Genomic DNA, 22,186 nt, shown 5'->3' on the forward strand with positions numbered 1-22,186 from the left:
GTAGACTGGTGGACACTGGGTATATTAACATATGAGATGATAGTTGGTTATCCACCATTTGTTGATGAGGATCCTATGGGTATTAATAATAAGGTTAATATTATAGAATATGATATTGATTAGGTATATATCAGAAGATATTGTCGGGTAAGATAGTATTCCCTCGTTACTTTGATAAAGATGCTAAAAGTCTAGTAAAGAGGCTCCTTACGGCTGATCTAAGTAATAATAATCATAATCTTCACTTTACTCGCTTATCATCAATATATTCAGCTAAGAGATATGGTGAATTAAGGAATGGAGTTGATGATATTAAAGGATGTGATTGGTTTATTGGTATTAATAATAATAATAACACAATATTTAACATTATTATTATTTAGGTTTATCATGGTATGATCTTTATAATAAGAAGATACCAGCGCCATATAAACCTAAAGTCAAATGTGATACTGATACATCTAATTTCGATAATTATCCCGATTCAACTGATGGTTTACCACCAGTAATACAGCCTGAACAAGATCCTTTTCTTCATTGGTAATATTATTATTACCGATAGTATATCTCAAGGCTTTAATAACAACGAATTATCATTTTCCGAATATTTCATTATATCTTGGGTTATTATTAGTTACAATATTGATAAATTCAACAAAAGTATGTCGACGAAATAGAATAATGAATCATCTTTTCTTTTCTATTCAACCACCTCAACTAGACTATCATCAATATCTGCCCAATTATCATAAATAGCTCCACATAACTCCACAAGATATCCAGCATCATCAACACTACACGTCTCCCTAAAATATATAACAATATTGTTAGTACTAATTTATTATTATTATTACCTGCATGAATGCATAGCCCATTGTGGTGCACCTAAATCAATAGTTCTAATACCAAGATTAGCACTCATCATTGGTCCAATAGTAGATCCACATGGGGAATCGTTACGTACTACAAAGTCCTGTATTGGGATAGTACTATTATTATTATGACCACCATCTTTACTGCATAATGTCCTTATCATTGATGCAGTGAGAGGTGTAGTAGCATATCTTTGATTAGCATTATTTTTAATAACAATACCATCATGTAGATATACTTTATGTTCAGATTGATGTTTACTTGAATAATTAGGATGTATACCATGAGCACCATCAGCTGATACCAATATAGACCTAATATAATAATAATGAATATAATCATGATATTACTATTATTACCTAGCAATGATAGATGGAAGATAATTATCGGATATATTTAATGATGATAATATACGCTTCATCCAAGTATGTAGTGTCATTGAGTTAGCACCAGTATAGGAAGTAGATCCACATTCTTCATGATCAAATGCAGCAGCAATGTATATATCATTACCTAGCAACAAGTAGGGATAATGCTGATTATGATGATTATGCTAGTATTACCATTAATAAGGTGATCTGAATGAGATGATAAAGCATCCATACAAGCCCAAGTTGATAATAAATTATCAATTCTTGGTGAACTAATAAACTCATCATATACCCCAATAATGGATGATGGTGTTGCATCCATAAGACAGATATCAAAATCAATAATATCTTCAATCGAACACCTACAATAATACAGGATTACTATCATTATTAATAATACTTATTACTTGGCTTCTTTAGCTAAGAGCTCCATCAGTGCTCTATGATTACCATTTACATCATCATTGATGATATCATGCTCGGGGTCGGCGGACTTGTAATATTTTGATGAACAGAATACCGGCATTAAATGCTCCTCAGGATTAATCTAATAGAATCATGATGATAATAGTATTAATAGACCACCACATTACTACTGATACTTACCTTAAATCCAGCATTCCTTTCTTCAGATGTCTGTAAATGTATAGCTAGATTGGGTATAATAGCTATTGGTCTATTTACTCTAATAAGCCTTTCTTCAATAGTATTATTATTATTGATAATAACCTTACCAGCCATACCTAAACCTCTATCAAACCAAGTATGCCATAAACCACCACCATATGTAGTAACGCCTAATTGTATAATACCATCTTTAGGTTTAATACATGATCTTGGTCTTAATCTTAAACATGGTGAATCAGTATGAGCACCAATCATTATCATACGACTATTACTATTATCATCATCAGATACTTTGAATTTATTGCCAATAACAAAAGCAAATATCTCAGAATGATTACGAGTAATGAAATATTTACCACCAGGTTGTAAATTAGTATTCTTCTGGTTATTAGTAGTAGTAGATGATGACCATAATGTTGCCTTCTCTGATAATGGTATAAAGCCTTTATTGAGTAATAACCTTTTACTAGCTAGTACTGAATGATAAGGAGATCCAGTTTCGTTGACAAAGTTGATGAACCTTTTACCAGCATTACGATAACATTCATTCATAGTATTATGATGATCACTCATCAAGGAAAACGAGGAATAATAAGGGGAAAACTCCTGACTAGAATCATCATGTAGAACTAGGCTGTTGTTGTTATACTACTACTTAACGCTACTGCTCATTTCATCCCCACACAAGCAAACAACAAGTGAGTATATTGCTGAGGAATTGTTAGAAATATAAAGAACGCAAGTTAGTGGGCCTGTTTCACAGGAGCAACTTAAGGAGCTAATCAAGGTATACTTACTCAACTCATTTCACAACGTTTAGGAGCAACTTAAAGAGCTCCTTAACTTAAGGCGTACTTAAGTATCTACTTGACCATGGTTACAGGTATAGAATAGGATTACATGTTTAGTTTTGTGGTGTAAATGCTCCAGTGGTTAGGTTGTCCGTTTACCATACGATAGCCTATCGTCGATAGGCGCAGGTACAAATCAGAGGAATGCTGTTTCTATGGTTGTTTACTGTTTCGCAACTTCTTTCCTCGATCATGGGTAAGGTATCAATGGTAAGTTACCATTGATAACGAGCTGCAAGGGGATTTCCCACGAATTACAATGTTAGCTAGAAATTACAATGTTAGCTAGAATAAGTCACTCAACGGTCCGCTAAGTAGAAAATATACTCATGTGAACTCAACGATGACGCAAATCACTGAAATATCTCCAAGTCACTGCAACTATCTGCGAACGTAGCTCTTACGAAGAGCGTTCCCGACACCATCCACGGGAGCATCTGGGTCGATCAGAGTCATTCGAGATGACTGTGATTCACCCAGATCCTCGTCTTGTGTTCACAATCAGCAAACATTGCCTCCTCGACGTTTTGCAGTGGCTGATTCTTAAAGGTGACCATATTGTGAAGTTCGGTTCGACTTTTGCTGCGTTAAGGAAATGAACTCTTGGCTCGATTTCTTCGTCTCTCTGGACAAGTGGGAGAGTACCGTGCTGCTATTCGTAAGGTTTCCGGTTCGACCCCTACGAGATACAATATTTAAGCATCGTCTTTCGAAGGGTCCCTGGTTCAACCTCTGTGGGGTGCAATATTAAACACGATACTTAAGTATCTGTTTACGTAGGGTCGGCTCTACCTTAATAAAATTTAAGGAATACTTAAGTTGCTCTTTTAGTATATGCACAGAAACTTAAGGCGCCTTTAGTATTCCTAAACTTAAGGCGCCTTTAGTATTCCTAAACTTAAGGCGCCTTTAGTATTCCTAAACTTAAGGCGCCTTTAGTATTCCTAAACTTAAGGCGCCTTTAGTATTCCTAAACTTAAGACGCCTTTAGTATTCCTAAACTTAAGGCGCCTTTAGTATTCCTAAACTTAAGGCGCCTTAGCGTGCGCTTACTAAAGTAGTGAAATAGAATGTCCTAATTATTTACGGTATACTTTAGGCGTTACTTGAGTTTAAGGCGCAATTTGCTCCTATGAAACAGGCCCATCATCATCATTATCATTTATTTGTTGTTATTGTTGCTAATGGTGTTAGATGTCGATAATATATTAGATATTACTACAGCATCATCAATAGCATCATTAATATCAAGATGTATACTACATCCTTTGGATACTATTAAATCTAAAATACAAGTATATACAACAATAACAGTATGGAGTTATATTAATATTATTATTATCAGGTTAATACAGGGATTAATGGTAGTAATATGAGAATGATGGTAATAATAAGAAATAATATAAAGGAATTATATAAAGGTATTGGTGTAGCTGCATTAGGGGGTGTACCTGCTGGAGCATTGTAATAATAATAAGGCTGCTGCTTTGTATTATTATTGTATAATAACTAAATAAGAAGGTACTTTACTACTTATCATACAATAAGAAATTATGCCCTACAACAACAACAACACCAATCATCATCATTATCATCAAATGGTGATGTTATTGATAATAATAATAAAGTGGTTATTACTAACATTATTATTGATCTAACATCTGGTTTCATAGCAGAGGCTGTTAGTTGTTGTATATGGGTACCTATTGATGTATGTAAAGAACAATTACAAACTCAAAAGGAACTTGCTTTAACTAAATATAAGGGTAATAATAGGATAATGATAGATTATTATGATGGTGATTATTATTATTAGGATCGATAGATGCCTTACGTAGTAAGAGTATATCGCAGTTATATAAAGGTTACTGGGCTACATTATATAGTTTTGGCCCTTTCTCAGCTCTTTACTTTGCATTTGCTCAGAGGTAATAATAATATCACCAGCATCATCATCATCAATCTAGTATGATGATAAGTGTAGATACAAATCATGCCTATTATCGTATTATCAGACTACTACTACTACTACCAATAATAATACTACTACTACTACTATTCCTATTACTACGTTGCCATTCTATGGTCATGTTTTATCATGTAGTGCAGCAGGAGCATCAGCAGCCTTTATAACTACACCATTAGATTTGGTTAAATTAAGATTACAAGTAATAAGAATATTCATGCTATACATATTATGATAGATGAAATATTATTATTATCATTATAGGTCCAACAACGATCATCATCATCATCATTCTACTATACATCATTCATTAATGGTCTTATAACATTGTATAAAACAGAAGGTATTCGTGGCATGTTTCGTGGATCTATTTTACGTGTATTATTCTTTGCACCAAATACGGCACTTACTATGTCTATCATGGAATATATACTACAACAATAACAATAACAAGAAGAAGAAGAAGAACGATGAACTATTGTATTATAATGATGATCATGTAGTTATAATGTTTCTAGACTTATTATATTATGTTATCAGTATGAAAGTAATAATGGCAGGATATTAATACTTTGATACGATGATTTATGAACAACAACAAGAACAACAACAGCAACAGAAACAGCAGCTATCACTACTACCTCCACTGCATCTTCAGAACTTCCTAGATAGGATAATATTGGAATCGAGTATGATAACTTCAATAAAGAGGGAGATATTATTCACTAGTAATAATAATAACACCATTACTGTACTATTACTATTATTATTATTACTAACATCATCAACATCAGTGTGCCACTGCAGTGTCTTCTTAAGTTACTATTGTATTTGGTATTATTACTCTATCAATCGAATCTACAACAATATCATCGGAAATGCTACATATGAAGGATTTGATTGAGGTAATACAGCAGCAGCAGCGTATAACTTAATATTGTTAATATTCAGACCATACATCTTACAAATGATATTGGAGGTAGACAACAACACAATAATAACAATACCATAGAGTAACTTCTTCTTCTTCTTGTTGATGGTATATTAGGTAATCCAGATGATGTTAATTATTGGATTAGTAATATATATCTACCTTATATTGAATCTGATGTATTTAATCCGATTGTAATAATAATATCTAATATCACTTAAATGATGATGATATGGATGATAAAGGTACGGTATAATGATGAAACCAATACGAATAGTAATCCTGTCTTATTAATGTGGCCATTATTCATGATTAATCGTCGTAAACTTGATACATGTCATAATAATAACAATATACAGGATGGTAGTAGTATGATAAGTAATGATGGAGGACTACGACATGAGATGTCGTTCAATACTAAACACGAGTTACTACTAATAAGGTAATGGTGGTGGTAGGTGGGTGGGTGGTCTTACTACTACTACTACTACTACTACTACTACTACTACTACTACTACTACTACTACTACTACTATTAATACTACTCCTTATCATCATAATGAACTTACTATTCTCAGACATCTACATAAAGCTGTATACCGCATGCAGTCATCAACATCATCAGAAGAATTCAGTTATTATTATTATTATGATGGATCACAATACTCCACAACTTCCTCATCATCATCATCATCCTTCTTGTGGTCATCGTCGTCGTATTCACAAGAAACATCTAATTGTCCATCATATTCCTATATTGATGATATTACTATACTCAACAATGTATCATCATCATGTCCTGCTTATAATCATACTATTACATCTAGTAATACACATATCATTACTGCTAATGGCTGTTTACAGGTAATACACTCCCTACTACTACTGCTACTACGGTGGTGATGATGATGATACTACTATGAACAATTCCTTATTAGGCATGCTTACTACCATCATCATCATCATTAGCAGCATTATCATTAAGTCCAGAGTGTATTCGACCATTTAAGAATACTAATAATAGCATACATAATTGGGGTATTATATTAGGATCATCGGATAATATACCATGGTTGGCTACACCAATAATCACTAAACAGCATTTTAATAGTAATACTAATATCATCATGATATGTCGTTGTTATTATTATTAATGTATAGATGTAATAAGCAAAGATTGGATTGGTTATGATACTGCTATGTTTAAGATAAGGATGTCCTTATATCATCCAGGAACTCATATACTTACATTTGTATTAACATTCATTATCATCATTATGGACAATAACACAATAATAATCATTATGTTATTATTATTCAGATAGAAACAAATGGTAATGTTAATCCAATAGACGGTTCTATATCGATCAAGACTCATATTACTAGTATGTGGAATATCCTATATACTATCAACAACAACAACAACCAACAGTCATCTACATCATCATCATCATTTATTGTATTAATATCAACATGTGTAATAAGAATTACTATAATAACTATATACTCACGAGTATGCTGCTGCTGCTACTACTACTACTAGTAGTATTACTTCTCAGATAATACTAGGTATCATTACACTACTACTTGATATACGTTGGGCATCATCATCATCATCATCATCATTGTACCATCATCATCATTACCTTACCTCGGTAATATCAACTGTCTTCTTCTTCTTCTTCTAATGGTAGACCTAATATCAACTGTCTTCTTCTTCTTCTTCTAATGGTAGACCTAATATCAACTGTCTTCTCCTTCTTCTAATGGTAGACCTAATATCAACTGTCTTCTTCTTCTTCTAATGGTAGACCTAATATCAACTGTCTTCTCCTTCTTCTAATGGTAGACCTAATATCAACTGTCTTCTTCTTCTAATGGTAGACCTAATATCAACTGTCTTCTTCTTCTTCTAATGGTAGACCTAATATCAACTGTCTTCTTCTTCTTCTAATGGTAGACCTAATATCAACTGTCCTCTTCTTCTTCTAATGGTAGACCTAATATCAACTGTCTTCTTCTTCTTCTAATGGTAGACCTAATATCAACTGTCTTCTTCTTCTTCTAATGGTAGACCTAATATCAACTGTCCTCTTCTTCTTCTAATGGTAGACCTAATATCAACTGTCTTTTCCTTAGATAGAAGAGAACCATAAGAATGAGGATGATAATAATAGCAGGAATAGGAGATGGAGGCCCATTATGTTTACGTTGGTGAGTATATTACTCATCATTCTACTCTCCTTCTTATACTAATGATGATGAGTATGTCAGGTATTCCTGTGTATTATAGTATCGAGAGTTATACTACATACGGTGGTTATAAGATATGATAATGTGATGGATTCTTTATTATATACTAATAATATCAACAACAACAACAACAGCACATACGAGGATAATAATATCATTGGTATACCCCACGAAGGAGAAGGAGGAGGAGGAGAGGAGTACTATCAGGACTTCATTCAAGTATTACTACACTAAGTCATATTATCCTATTATCATTATCGTCTTCCATATTCCCTTTCAACTCAATTAACTGCTCTAATACCACATTTGCACACACTATTTGTAGTAATAGTGCGTGCATCCCTACTACTACTACTACCCTACAACAACTATCCTCTATTTGTAGTAATAGTGCGTGCATCCCTACTACTACTACCCTACAACAACTATCCTCTATTTGTAGTAATAGTGCGTGCATCCCTACTACTACTACCCTACAACAACTATCCTCTATTTGTAGTAATAGTGTGTGCATCCCTACTACTACTACTACCCTACAACAACTATCCTCTATTTGTAGTAATAGTGTGTGCATCCCTACTACTACTACTACCCCCCTACTACAACTATCCTCTATTTGTAGTAATAGTGTGTGCATCACTACTACTACTACCCTACAACAACTATCTTCTATTTGTAGTAATAGTGTGTGCATCCCTACTACTACTACCCTACAACAACTATCTTCTATTAGTAGTAATAGTGTGTGCATCCCTACTACTACTACCCTACAACAACTATCTTCTATTTGTAGTAATAGTGTGTGCATCCCTACTACTACTACCCTACACAACTATCCTCTATTGTAGTAATAGTGCGTGCATCCCTACTACTACTACCCTACAACAACTATCCTCTATTTGTAGTAATAGTGTGTGCATCCCTACTACTACTACTACCCTACAACAACTATCCTCTATTTGTAGTAATAGTGTGTGCATCCCTACTACTACTACTACCACCCTACAACAACTATCCTCTATTTGTAGTAATAGTGTGTGCATCCCTACTACTACTACCCTACAACAACTATCCTCTATTTGTAGTAATAGTGTGTGCATCCCTACTACTACTACCCTACAACAACTATCTTCTATTTGTAGTAATAGTGTGTGCATCCCTACTACTACTACCCTACAACAACTATCTTCTATTTGTAGTAATAGTGTGTGCATCCCTACTACTACTACCCTACAACAACTATCCTCTATTTGTAGTAATAGTGTGTGCATCCCTACTACTACTACCCTACAACAACTATCCTCTATTTGTAGTAATAGTGTGTGCATCCCTACTACTACTACCCTACAACAACTATCCTCTATTTGTAGTAATAGTGTGTGCATCCCTACTACTACTACTACCCTACAACAACTATCCTCTATTTGTAGTAATAGTGTGTGCATCCCTACTACTACTACCCTACAACAACTATCCTCTATTTGTAGTAATAGTGTGTGCATCCCTACTACTACTACCCTACAACAACTATCCTCTATTTGTAGTAATAGTGTGTGCATCCCTACTACTACTACCCTACAACAACTATCCTCTATTTGTAGTAATAGTGTGTGCATCCCTACTACTACTACCCTACAACAACTATCTTCTATTTGTAGTAATAGTGTGTGCATCCCTACTACTACTACCCTACAACAACTATCTTCTATTTGTAGTAATAGTGTGTGCATCCCTACTACTACTACCCTACAACAACTATCCTCTATTTGTAGTAATAGTGTGTGCATCCCTACTACTACTACCCTACAACAACTATCTTCTATTTGTAGTAATAGTGTGTGCATCCCTACTACTACTACTACCCTACAACAATTATCCTCTATTTGTATTATCTCTCATAGCTTGCTATCTCACTTATTCTTTCAGTTCATCCTATCGTCATTCACTTGAGATCGTCATTATTACTATGATTATTCTGATTATTAATATGGTAGGTATACTATGATACAACAGAGCGGCTGTACAATATGAGTACAGCTTACTTTATAGTCAATACATGTAAGTCACTGAGTAGTGCTGCTGGTGCTGAAATGTTGATGATGGTACTAGTAGTAGTAGTAGTAGTAGTAGTAGTAGTAGTAGTAGTAGAATATAGTAGTAGTAGGTACAATGATAGGTATGGGTATATGTGGTTGGAGGCTCTTACAGATAATACATGCTCATCCGAGGATAGCACTTCTTGAAATGGTAATACAAAAATTTACAATAATCGCGGAGCGAGCGAAGCGAGCGGAGTATATACCACAACAACAGGCACTTTCGCATTGTGCGTGCGTGCGTGCGTGCGTGCGTGTGGAATTATTCTGCCTTAACTACGAAACGTGGGAGGATATCAGATAGGTCGAACGACTCTTCTATATGCGGAGGTTTTGGGAAAAATCGATTATGCGAACAGCTTGAAGAAATATGCACGAACATTTTTAATGACGGAAAAATGTCCAACCTGGGGATCGAACCGGGGACCTATGTCAAATTCATTAATCGGATCGATCGTCACGAAGGCCTAGTTATAAAGTAATACAGATAATAATAGATAGTACCACAATAACCTAATTATAAATTAATGCGGATAATAGTAGATCTTGTTGTTGTTGTTGTTGTTGTTGTTGTTCGACATGTCTCTTTCCTTTTTTTCAGACCTTCGATTTTGCTCTCCCTCATTTGATTAACTTCATAACAATATTATTCATAGTGTTGATGTTATTTGCCCAAATTGGTAATTGGAGTATTGGAGCCTCCTTCCCACCATTCAATAGTATATTCAGTGCTCTGCGTGCAGAAGTAATAATAACAACAACAACACCACTACCTTTCTTCTAATCATGAACTAGATCCTAAGTAGTTGTAGTAGTAGTAGTAGGTTCAAATGATGATTGGAGTATGGCCATTCGATGAGGCATTGAATGCATCGATCGATGAGGAGTTCATATTCCTGTATTATATATCCCTTTAACTCTTCTTCTTCTTGTTAATGTCGTTATTACAGGTATTTTATGATATTTGGGCTGGTATGCTACTTCGTTATGATAACATTATTCCTTGTAATAGTATTAGATGCTTTTCAACAATACAAAAGAGTTATCGAAGAAAACGTTGTGGAGGGAAATTTCATAGCTGACATGTAATACGTGTCACACTTTCAACAACTTCAACAACTCAGACTGCGCCGCCGCGAGTTCTGATTATTATTTTGTCAACTCTCGCTGCTGCTATAATAATAATAATTATTATCATCATCATACTAACTCATTCTCGTTTTTTTCATCTCTTAGTGGTGTATGTCTTCGATACTTCACAAGGAAGAGAAGAGATCTACTCCTGAGCATATGCTGGCCATCACGAGTACATGTCGTAGAAGCTTTAAGGATAATGAAATGTATACTACCAGTAATACTCACACTATTATCCTCTTTTACTCACTGTGATTATGATTATGATTTAGTCCTAGTGCACTACTTGTATCTCAGAATTCTATGCATCATTATGTTACTTATGAAGATATTGATAAGCTCCTCTGCTCACAACACTCATCGACCACTGGAGAAGAGTCATTATTAGCAAGATATTCACATCAAGGAGTGAGTCATATGTGGAGTTTCTTTGCTCAACAGTTCCGAGGTGATGAACATGATCATGATCATATAGACACAGAAGAGACTGCTCCTGGTAAGTTGTATTATTATTATTATTATTATTATTATTATTATTATTATTATTATTATTATTATTATTATTATTATTATTATTATTATTATTATTATTATTATTATTATTATTATTATTATTATTATTATTATTATTATTATTATTATTATTATTATTATTATTATTATTATTATTATTATTATTATTATTATTATTATTATTATTATTATTATTGTCATCACGAATTCGACTTTGGTAAACCATGTGCACCTAACCATTATGGCAGAGATTGTCGGGTATCATTATAATAATGCTGCTGATGATGATACCAAAGAAAAACTATCCAAGAACGTTGATGATCCTTCATCGGTTCATGGTTGTTTACATCCTCATTTTGCTGTGGATGCGCATCGATGGGCAATTAAAAGTAGGAAGATCACCAAGGATGTTGATTGGGTAAAAAAAGCATGATCATCATCTTGAGTTTGAATGATGTTTCTTCCTGTTCTCATCATTAGACTCTACGTAAGAAGTTCAATAGCCTCATACACCTCTTACACTACCTGGCTCAACATTTGGGAGATGAGTATGAGAGCATGAACTCCACGGATAAAAACACCTTGCAAAGAGATACAGCTCATCTAAATAGTGAATATCAAAAGTATCGTCTAAAGGGGAGTAAAATATCATATGAAGGAGACAGCGATAGCATGGTGATGGCGGAAAGAATAGTAGTAATTACAATAAGAGTGATGGTGATGATTAATACCAACGAGGGCATGGAGGTTCATCATAAGTGATCTATGTTTAGAATAGAATGCATGATGATGATAAAGAAGATGAAGGGCATGAAAAGATATTGAAGAGAATAGCTCGAGAAGTAAGTCTTGATATTTTTGCTCTTCCATCATGATGAACTCTTTTGGTATTAAGATGAGATTGCAAGATTGCCGTATAAGTGATTGTTTGGATCATGGTGGTCGAGCAGCAGCAGCAGCAGCAGCCGGTCAGATTGGACATATTAGCACCGAACAATGGATGACCAAGTACGATCAAACTTGAAGCCCATAAACCACGCAACAAGCTCAACGAATCGACGAGATATCCGCATGATTCAAGGCGTGTTTCCATTAATTTGAGCATTATACTTGTATTCATAGAAGTAGAAGATTCGAATTCCTGAATTAATCTAAAGTGTTGTCTGCTCATTTGAGTAATAGCAGAGACGTATCACTAGTGGGGAGCCGAAAGTCCGGGCTATGATATGATACTATGATATCGTCATCATCATCTATGATTACACTAAGGTCTAACGGCACATACCACTCGGTACGGGTGTTTACTTGGAAAACTTGTAACCCCTCGCAGTCCGAGATTCAGATCGGAACGATGGAATACGGGAACATCACAGAAATGGATGTTCCCGGAGTCTGTGGGAAAATATTGCGATGGCAAGCGGAGACACAGAGAGGTGGGTAGGATTGGGCCGGTACCGTAATGATCTTTTTGTGCCATCTTTCTGCCCAGGTAGAACATCATGCTTCGCCCATTATCTTCTCTTACTCGTTTTCCTGAGTTCGTCTATATTCTGAATCAGAATTTCTGATAATTGTGATCGTAATTTTTTGTTATATGCGGCGTCGTCTTTCGTGGATGCCTAACTGGAACGTCGGATTTCCCTACTAACTGTCTCCAAGATGCTCAAGTTTAGATGAATTCCGTATCGGGCTAGGTTCGTTCAGAGGTTATTGAAAATCCCTTGAATAGTTCATATATGATTACGAGCACGAGTCTCGAGTCATCGCGTTGATTCGAGTCTTTGTTCAATGATCTCGCGGCGATAGTTGATCGGTTCTCGTTTCTGCACTTCTGACTGCGAATATGTCCTGGTAAATACCTGAGAGCAGACATGATATCTGCCTCCATCCATACCGAAGGGTCCTTCGGACTGGTGATATCGTTCAAATGTTGTACCAAATATGCAGCAGATCGTGGTCCTGGAAGACAGGTAGTCTCTTCACAACGAACCTGCTTGTTAACACCTAGGTTTAACGACCTCGTAGAACGTCCATCAAGTCTAACTTGCCAGATGGATTCGCAACACATGTCATTTCGGCGCAAGCGGTTACCTCCGGTTATTTCTGCAAGATTTGTCACATGTCCGAGGGGGACCTCTGTGATACTTGGTACGCCACACAGCAATACTGGTGGAGGTAAGCAATACTGATCGAGGAATCAAGGGACAACAATTGTGACGACTATCACATGCCCCCCTCCTTCTTTTGCAAGGCTTTCAGTCTTGCTGAGCGCCTACATTCAAACCCATTTAGTGGTCTGCGGAGAGGCGAATCGTCTTGGGCAAGTTGGGAATGTTCTGAAATCTTGAATTTCTCGAGTGTCCGGTGATACTGCTTCATCATCAGAGCTATCGTGAACATCATTTATGGTGCTTTGGTTTGCTAGCCTTTTGAGGTTTCTTGTATGTTCCACTCGGGCATACAACTCCCCTTTTCGATCAGGAACTGCCACTTCATACATATTAGAAGCTACTCTACGCAATATGCGTCCTTCTTCCCACACTGGTTGATGCTTTGGTCCTTGGATATGTTTACGACAGAGGACTCTTGTTTCTTTCTCTAACGTCTCTGGCATTTGCGATGGATCCATCGGATCCGATAGTAATCCTTGATACCCTTCTCTGAGCTATATTGGCATATATGGTTCACTTGATGCTTTAAACCTGAAAAGCTTATCATGTGGGCTCTTCCCATCTCGTTGAGGCACAACATTATGTTTGACGGTTGTTCCCTTAATCAAGAGAGAGAATTCCTTGTGGTTGAGTGTTTGTTTATCACTTCTACATCTTATATATTCATTGATATCCCTGTGCAGTCGCTCGACCTTCCCATTGGACCAACTAGCATATACAGCTGACCGCTCTTACACTGCTAATATGGACCTTAGGTACTTCGAGAACTCCTCGGAGACGAAGATTGATCCATGGTCAGTGTGGACGACCAACGGTGACGTTCCATGCACCTCAGTCAAGTGTCGGAATAGCTCGACAACATCTTGACTGGTTGGACTATGCTTACAGCTCCGAGTTAAGGCATATCCTGTTGCTCCGTCAACTATAGTCACAGCAAACAAAAGTGGCTCACCATTCTTGATGTGGTATGGGCCCACTACATCTGTGTGAAGTTTACACTGTAAACCTTTGCCCAAGGTACTCTACATCTTATACGACCCTGAGTATCATGCCAAGCCTGACGATCCCCAGAAAAGGTCTTTCCTTTCTGACACGCATCACAGCTGCTAACAACCTGTTTACAATGTTGCTTGAGATGTTTAGTATCAGTCCAAGACTGCAAACGATTGTACAATGCAGATGCACCTTCGTGATCGTAAACTGTATGCATGAATTCATGTATCTTACTTTCTCGTACCACAACCTTATCATCCTTACCATCTTACACTATTGGGATCTGGTGAATTAATGTGTGCTATTGTTACTACCGTTTGTGAAGCCGCCTGTTGACACGAGATCGGGAGAAGGGTATCGGAGACATGACGTTCCTCGACGAACTGGCTATCACTTATTGATACCAGGATTCGAGCGTGGATGGCGCTGATGGTAGATCTGAACTGTACCACTCTGCCGACTAGGCTACATGAACGTCAAGTCTTCGAACCCAGGCCTAGCGATCCGTAGTGCCACCGAGGTCACTCAACCGAGTAGGGCACTAGGACCGCAGGCCTCTCCCATCCTCTTCCGGCGAGCCTGCCTTGTTCCCGCGTCGCCGAGTGGGCGTTTTCGCGGATCTCCGTTTCTTCTCCTTGGATGCACTCTCTGGTCGCTCCGCATTCCCGGACACTTCCACGAGCCTTTCCGGTGCCGAGGGAGTAATTAACGGCTCCGTTGGTAAGTCCGATATAGGTTCCGACCCTTCGAACATAGTGCGGGTCATATCGCTTTGCATGGCGAGGTTGTACGTCCCATCTCGCGAGTATCTTTCCTGAAGGCATCTCACCGATTTCCACCGACCCATCTCCACGATTTTTCCTTCGTCTACGCACTGGTCGAGAAGCAGTTGTGCCCCAGACTGGGGCCCCCAGTACGTCTCAGGCTATGCGTGGATACTCGGTTATTACTCGGTACTCTGTCGCTCAGTATCCTTCTAATCATTGTTGTCATTCGATCCGTGAATACCTTACGGTCTAGAGGAATCAACCTCTTGTCCTTCTGCCTTCCCTTTACCCATTCTACTAGCCAATGTAATGGTCAAACGGGATCCTTCGGTACTCGGCAGCAACCGCCGATCGCGATCGTACACCCCTGACCAAGCTGGTCAGTCTTCGATCGCGCGATGAATATCTCGGCTCCCGCAGCTTCTGCTGATTGGAAAACTAGCGCTACATCCGCTATCGTTAAAGCGAGAAGCTCACGTACTCTCAGCAAGGCAGATATACCCACGAGTATGCCGGTAACAACGCCTTGCTCCGAAGCGTCGGATATGCTTGCTACAGCGCGGACATCCTCGCAACTGAGAGTAGCCGCTCTCCGCTGCTCGAATATTCCGGACTGGACGGAGAGCTTATCCGCGGCGCGCAGATAGAGTTTGATCTGACCTTCCCCTGAAGGGCTGACAGTTTCTCCTCTTTCTTCTTTAGCCAGCTGTTCCGCGATCCTACAGTACTGCTCTACTGTCTCAAAGACATAGTTTGCTCTCACCAAATTTATAATGAATATACAAGCGGTTTCGGCCCGAAACGGGATTGGTTCCTTTCCCGCAATCGTGATGCGCTCGAAATACTCCGATCGCACACTCGCATACTTCCTCTGCGTGCTGGCACATCTGGCGACATCCTTGAATCTTAACACCTCTCTCTCCGTTATCTCAGCCGCCACCTGACGTGCCAGTTTGAACGAACCACGTCTCGTTCCCCTCCGGCCAGAGTTCCGCTCAATCGCAATTGAAGACTCTTCCGGGGTGGCCGCCGTTTCAGAGGTCGTCTTCCTGACCTTGTTCCCTGCTCCGAGTGAACTCGAGAGCCCCGTTTGACACTTGGACGATGGAATTACGAACGACATCCTTTCCTATTACGGCCTGTTAGCCTAACAGGTATGAGGCTCCACTCTCATCAACACTACCATTAAGTTAATTCGAAACGAAACACATCCGGTTCGCACTCACCGGCCTCCATCGAATTCTCATAACCATTTGGCAGTTACCGGCTGACGGATACTCTGGAGGATTTTATCGATCCTCAGCTCCTTCACGTCATCGAAGCCGCTCCACATATTTCTCGTTACTGTATACCCCCCGCGAGAAATCGTATCTGCCACTACGTTAGACACACCTTCCACGTGAATGGCCTTCATTAGTGGGGTGGTTAGGGATGGCCGACTCAGCGCGAGTACCCGCATCAGCTTATTCAGTGCAGCTGACTTGGCGTACAGCTTGCATAAAGCATTCACGGCAGCGGAATTGTCGCACATGACCAGTAGCATTTGACTCTCCGGTCTGGATAGTATACCCACGACGGCGGATAGCAATTCCAGAAAACACATGTGACAAGTACACAGAACACAAGACAAGAACACATGTACGTGTGTGTGCTTAATCTGATCTGGTGATGCAGTTGGTTGTTCATGTAGCTCGTTAGGAGAGCTGGCTATTTGTTCATTCAGCCACCGTAGATCACAGCATGGTCTACATGGTGTGCTCTCCTTGTGTGGTTGATAAGGGATGAGTTCCTTTTAAAGAAGCTAAAGAGGTTGGTTCAATATAATTTTGATCTTTCCAAAGCTTAATTGCCTCCCGAAATAATTGTTGAACTTCACTCGAGTGAGTGAGAAGGTTATAATTAGGTGGAGCTATACGTCGAGTAACCATCGCCATTCTACTTCCCAATGAAAGGGGTAGATGGATCCGGGAGTTTCAAGTTTCCTTATTATATGTATCAATACGTTTATCAACTCGTAATCCATTGAGAAACTGTGTATTAATATAATCTTGAGTAATGTTATAACTGTCATCTTCGCTATTTGTGACTTTTTTTGCACAATCTCGTGTAGCAGTATGAGTCACGACCGAAGTAGACACTGCTACAACGTCACAAGAGTTTATATTAGTATCAACATGAAGATGATTATTTAGTGGCTTCCAATATGGATGCCCACTATCGTTGAAAAGAATCATGACGCCCCCATTCATTTGACACCAATCCAACCCAAGCAAACCGGAGATTCGAATATGTCCGTCAATACGGACAGGAATATCTTCTGCAAGCAATGCTTCGGATAATGGAATCATATTCGGGGTCAAAACATTATAAATCTTTTTCGCTTGATAAGGTTTTCCGAAACTACTATAAATAAGTGTCAGGGCTACGTCCAGTCTCCTAAGTTAACGCGAGATCATTAATCATAGGGAAATGATAATTACTTGAGACTTAACCTGACTTAACTTTACTTATGATTAACTATTAGCACTACTAGCCTAGCACAGCTCAAAAGGTACTCAGCTTGAGGAACAGTACCGACACAATTGTCACAACATGCCCCCCTGTCGATGCATAGCAATCGAAAAAAGCAATTTTAATATACTCACTATCAATAGCATATACGCAGGTTACGAAAATGCTCTCGTCTTTCATCGCCACCTTTAATAGGCTCCAACACAGCCATCATACCTTCATACCAGCTTATATCTAAAAGCTTATATCGAGCGTCTTCATACCGAGGCTTCCCAATTTTATCAGCATGGTAAACTTGAACGATACTATGGACAGCCGGACGGCGCCTGGGTCGTGGTACATAAGAACGGTCTTCCAGAGTACGAGCATAGACGTCGACGTCATCAACTTTGTAACCTTCGACCTGATACGGACCATTGTCGACGCCTAGCTTAACAGCGGTTTATTCGAAGTATTCTCGACCATAGAACAACTGGAAAGGCGAGACACCACCAGGTAGCATCTTAGTGTTAGACTTACGAATAGCACGAGATAAAAGATATTCCCACTGATCAGATCTAGTGCCACCAGCCAGCATTCGACGGTACAAAGACTTCAAACTGGACACACCTCGTTCAGCCAACCCGTTGCTCCAGGGGGCAAACCCATTAGTTTGTGATACCACCACTCCGAGCTTATCCATATGACTACGGAAGAGCCGACTCCTATACGAAGGACCATTATCACAACGGAGTCTCCGGGGAATACCAGTCTCGTCGAATAGATTCACCAAACAGCTCGTAGTCTCAGCACTAGTAGCGGTTCTTAACCCTCTCCAAAAGGTGAACTCCGAATAATCATCAATCACAATGAGAGCATACTGATACCGGTGAGGTTTACTTATAGGCAAGGGACCAGCTGGATCAGTGCTAACGTGTCTCCAGACAGCACGAGCCGAAAGATCCAAGTGTCCTCCATACTCACTAAAAACCCTTTTTATCGCTGATGCTTGACACACAGAGCACTTGCGACAAACCACGTTAGTGCGATGAGTCAGACCAGGGATATCATAGTGCTTCGATACACGCCACCTCACATATCTAGGACAGATATGACCGTTTTCAGTATGATATAGCCGAATTATTGGCAATAATACTACCATCATTAGTATCGGTAGGAATACAAATAACCAACCTAGGAGAGCTTAGCGGATCACCATGGGGGTACTCGAGTTTGTTGAGCAGGCCTTTACGAAGACAATACCCATCAACTTGATACAGCGACTTGGCCTTGTGTTCGGACTCATCAGACTCCTCACAGTTTTTCTCAAGTACACCAACAATAGGAGATAACGAAGCGGATAACCGTTGAGCTTTATGAATGTGGTCTAGCTGCACATCATCTAACTCTATTTCATCCTCTTCACCAATATCATCTATATTGATTGACGATGATCCCCCATTCAAACCAACACCAGAAGCGATAAGACCGACAAAATCTTCGGTTGGAATAATAGCAGAGGACTGTGCAGTAGGAACTGTGGAGCCGATACAAACAACGTCTTGAGCCTTCCACTCTTGTAGTAATCGAGATAGTTGGTCAGCTTCAGTATTTGAATGGCCAGGAACCTTACGATACACCACCTGAACACCTAGTTCAGCAAGAGAGCAAAGCAGTTCGTTGATATTGTTGACCATTCTTTTCACAGCAACCCTATCAGTACTCCTAGACGAAGCCTTGCCATTACGCACCCATGACAACGCTATCTTACTATCACATGATAGTACGATCTTGGTTAGTGAACAAGGCAAAGAGGTACCAAGAACGTCAACAAGCCACAAGACTAACTGTGAGAGCGACAATAACTCTAGTCGATTGATATGATAGCTGGCATCAATTGTGCACCTTCCAATGGAAAGCACTAGATCCCAGCAACCATTCACTACCAGTGGTTGTAGATGTTGTACTCGACCGTTGATTAACTTCGGCGACAGCATGCACAACTCATGCCCCTCCTGTCGAAGAAGCATCTGCACAGCATTCAAGTACATTCGGAGGAGAGCGAGCAACCGAGTGAGCACAGGGTTCCAACAACAAATTTTGTAAACGCTTAAGACAACTGGTTACCACTACAGACTCTTTCACAGTCAACGGTAAAAGACCATCCAACTTTGATGATTTACTACCTGCGATCCTTCGAAGTAGATCGCCCAAGGCTCTAGTTTCCGCATGCTGATACAGAGGATCCGAACCAGTACTTGCACAACCAGCTGCAGCAAATATCGCACGCTTAGACCAAATAGTAACATTTAGCAGACTCGAAGGGAATGAAGACTTTCTACAACTTAACACCAGCTGACCATCATCAATTTGCCAAAGCATAACCAAGTGCTTGGAAGAATCACCTTCCTTCCTCCCACACGTTCTATTTGTTCAATAAAACGCGAAACAGCCCTTGAACAATCACCCCAACTTAATATTGAGAGATCATCAAGATACACATATACCAGAGTATGTTCTCGTAGGCAACGTTGATCTTCTAATGGTAGAGCTGCAAACGCTTTCTGCGGTAGATAATTACTCAAACAGATGAACAGCCCACATGGACCCACATTAAGTCCAAAGACTAACCTCGAACACCAAAACACTCGGTCATTGGACTTCAAAGTTAACAGTCGGGAAGTATGGAGGCGATAAAACGCCTGAGCCCCATCGAGTGTCAACAACCTACACTGTTCACCACTACGCCAGTTCAGTCTTATCGACTGAAGGATTTGAGAGCAAGTAGCGCCACTATAACTTGCATTAGGGAGCGACTGGTTCTCCCGACGGGCATCCACCACCGGTCGATGCGAGGTCGACCGGCCCGGTGAGGGCAGAGGAAATACCAAAAGGCCAGAGCTCATACCACCACCACTCTTCTGGTCCTTCCGAGTAAGTGCCGAAGGGGGCCACCACGACCGCTGAAGATACCTTGCGATCTCAGTATTGTAGGCCTCCAACTCGGAATGAGAGAGATTAGCGAACAAAGGCTTCGTATAGTCATAGACACTATCAGTAGAGCCACTGGACCTGGCGAGCTCAATCACGAACTTATACATCTGATTAGGAGTGTCAGCCACATCCGAGGGCTCTAATTTCCGGATTTGCCATCGAAAACCAGGAGCATCCCGCATAAAATGCCACGGTGTCTCCTCAACCTCCGAGGACTCTAAAGTCTTAGGAGTCCATGGTATTGAGCCCCAACTGTCATCGTGCAAAGTAGTATCCACAGTATCAGATAACTGGAACCAAGCAAGGATACTGCCAACATGATCCATTTTCGGGGATTCAGGAATCTCCTTCTCGCCACCACTGACGTTGGTCACAGACGGTTGAGAGACTCCGTTATGCGCTTGCACAGAGACGTGAACCCCCCTAGAGTTATCATTTTGGAAAAACTCTAACCTGACACCACTCTGACAAAGAGAATGCACACCGATGATGCCATAAGGCTCTCCGAAGAGAGTACTCAACGAAGAAGACTGTGTTGACGGTACGGTGTCAGTAACAGGAAGGACTCGGAAAAAAACCCAGCAAACTTCACTTGACCACAAACCGGTACCACTGACTTATCAGCAGGTTGAACCCTAGCACCGCTACTTGGCTCAATCGCAAGTTCAAGAAGTTTTGCCTGATCCACTCGAACATAGTTAAAATAGGCACCAGTATTCAGTAACACACACAACGAAAGGTCTCGACCATCATCCGACACCTCATGTAATCGGAGAACTGGACCCGGGAGACCAACCTTATCACTCACACATAATAACCCTTGAGTGAATGAGCGAGAATCTTGATTCCTGGTACCATTATCAACCGACACTTGGCCTGTATTAGTGTGAGACTTTTTAGAATGTACGAACCGGCACCGATCACCATATTTACAGCTACCATTCTTCTGATACTGATAGCAAATCTTCTTACTTTTCTGATACCCTTTTCGACCGCTGGACTGTAATGAAACTTCAGGGCTACTATCATCAACAGCATGATTGTTAGTCGTGTCAGCTTCCACAGACGATTGTGAATCAACACTATCGACCAAATGCACCTTCGATGACACCGGTGCATCCGTTACACTAGCACCAGTAACAGCTTGCTCAAGGCG

General features: G+C 39.5%; 6 protein-coding genes across 6 annotated transcripts in view; 3 read left to right on the forward strand and 3 right to left on the reverse strand.

Annotated features, from left to right (window-relative positions):
- The window catches only part of Pmar_PMAR029282 (camp-dependent protein kinase catalytic subunit, putative), a gene marked incomplete at both ends in the record, with an annotated part of 1,476 nt that extends 799 nt beyond the window's left edge, over positions 1-677 (forward strand). The window contains 5 exons of the mRNA XM_002782375.1: positions 1-79; positions 124-222; positions 274-336; positions 384-540; positions 635-677. Of these exons, the coding sequence (XP_002782421.1) occupies positions 1-79; positions 124-222; positions 274-336; positions 384-540; positions 635-677 (441 nt within the window). The remainder of the gene's footprint in view (positions 80-123; positions 223-273; positions 337-383; positions 541-634) is intronic.
- A 23-nt stretch (positions 678-700) lies between these two features.
- Positions 701-2,100, reverse strand: Pmar_PMAR029283 (aspartyl aminopeptidase, putative; the record flags this gene model as incomplete). The annotated part of the gene is made up of 7 exons (XM_002782376.1): positions 701-806; positions 855-1,187; positions 1,233-1,386; positions 1,437-1,606; positions 1,652-1,791; positions 1,851-1,929; positions 2,075-2,100. The coding sequence occupies 7 exons, from the start codon at positions 2,098-2,100 to the stop codon at positions 701-703; spliced, it is 1,008 nt and encodes a 335-aa protein (XP_002782422.1).
- A 1,217-nt stretch (positions 2,101-3,317) lies between these two features.
- On the forward strand, positions 3,318-11,577 carry Pmar_PMAR029284 (conserved hypothetical protein; the record flags this gene model as incomplete). Its single annotated transcript, XM_002782377.1, has 14 exons — positions 3,318-3,380; positions 4,068-4,186; positions 4,409-4,488; positions 4,539-4,650; positions 4,827-4,890; positions 5,229-5,235; positions 5,508-5,593; positions 7,759-7,833; positions 7,894-8,091; positions 9,867-9,930; positions 10,049-10,119; positions 10,570-10,713; positions 11,205-11,308; positions 11,544-11,577. 14 exons carry the CDS (start codon positions 3,318-3,320, stop codon positions 11,575-11,577), a joined length of 1,221 nt encoding a protein of 406 aa, XP_002782423.1.
- Positions 11,578-11,856: 279 nt separating this feature from the next.
- Positions 11,857-12,639, forward strand: Pmar_PMAR029285 (hypothetical protein; the record flags this gene model as incomplete). The annotated part of the gene is made up of 4 exons (XM_002782378.1): positions 11,857-12,033; positions 12,096-12,308; positions 12,389-12,457; positions 12,511-12,639. 4 exons carry the CDS (start codon positions 11,857-11,859, stop codon positions 12,637-12,639), a joined length of 588 nt encoding a protein of 195 aa, XP_002782424.1.
- Positions 12,640-15,327: 2,688 nt separating this feature from the next.
- On the reverse strand, positions 15,328-15,593 carry Pmar_PMAR029286 (hypothetical protein; the record flags this gene model as incomplete). The annotated part of the gene is made up of 1 exon (XM_002782379.1): positions 15,328-15,593. A coding segment is annotated over one exon (266 nt), but the record flags the coding sequence as incomplete, so codon positions are not given.
- A 2,906-nt stretch (positions 15,594-18,499) lies between these two features.
- Positions 18,500-19,198, reverse strand: Pmar_PMAR029287 (gag/pol/env polyprotein, putative; the record flags this gene model as incomplete). Its single annotated transcript, XM_002782380.1, has 1 exon — positions 18,500-19,198. The coding sequence occupies one exon, from the start codon at positions 19,196-19,198 to the stop codon at positions 18,500-18,502; it is 699 nt and encodes a 232-aa protein (XP_002782426.1).
- Positions 19,199-22,186: the final 2,988 nt, after the last annotated feature.

The sequence above is a fragment of the Perkinsus marinus genome (genome assembly GCF_000006405.1).
Source record: "Perkinsus marinus ATCC 50983 genomic scaffold scf_1104296939758, whole genome shotgun sequence".
Lineage (NCBI taxonomy): Eukaryota > Perkinsozoa > Perkinsida > Perkinsidae > Perkinsus > Perkinsus marinus.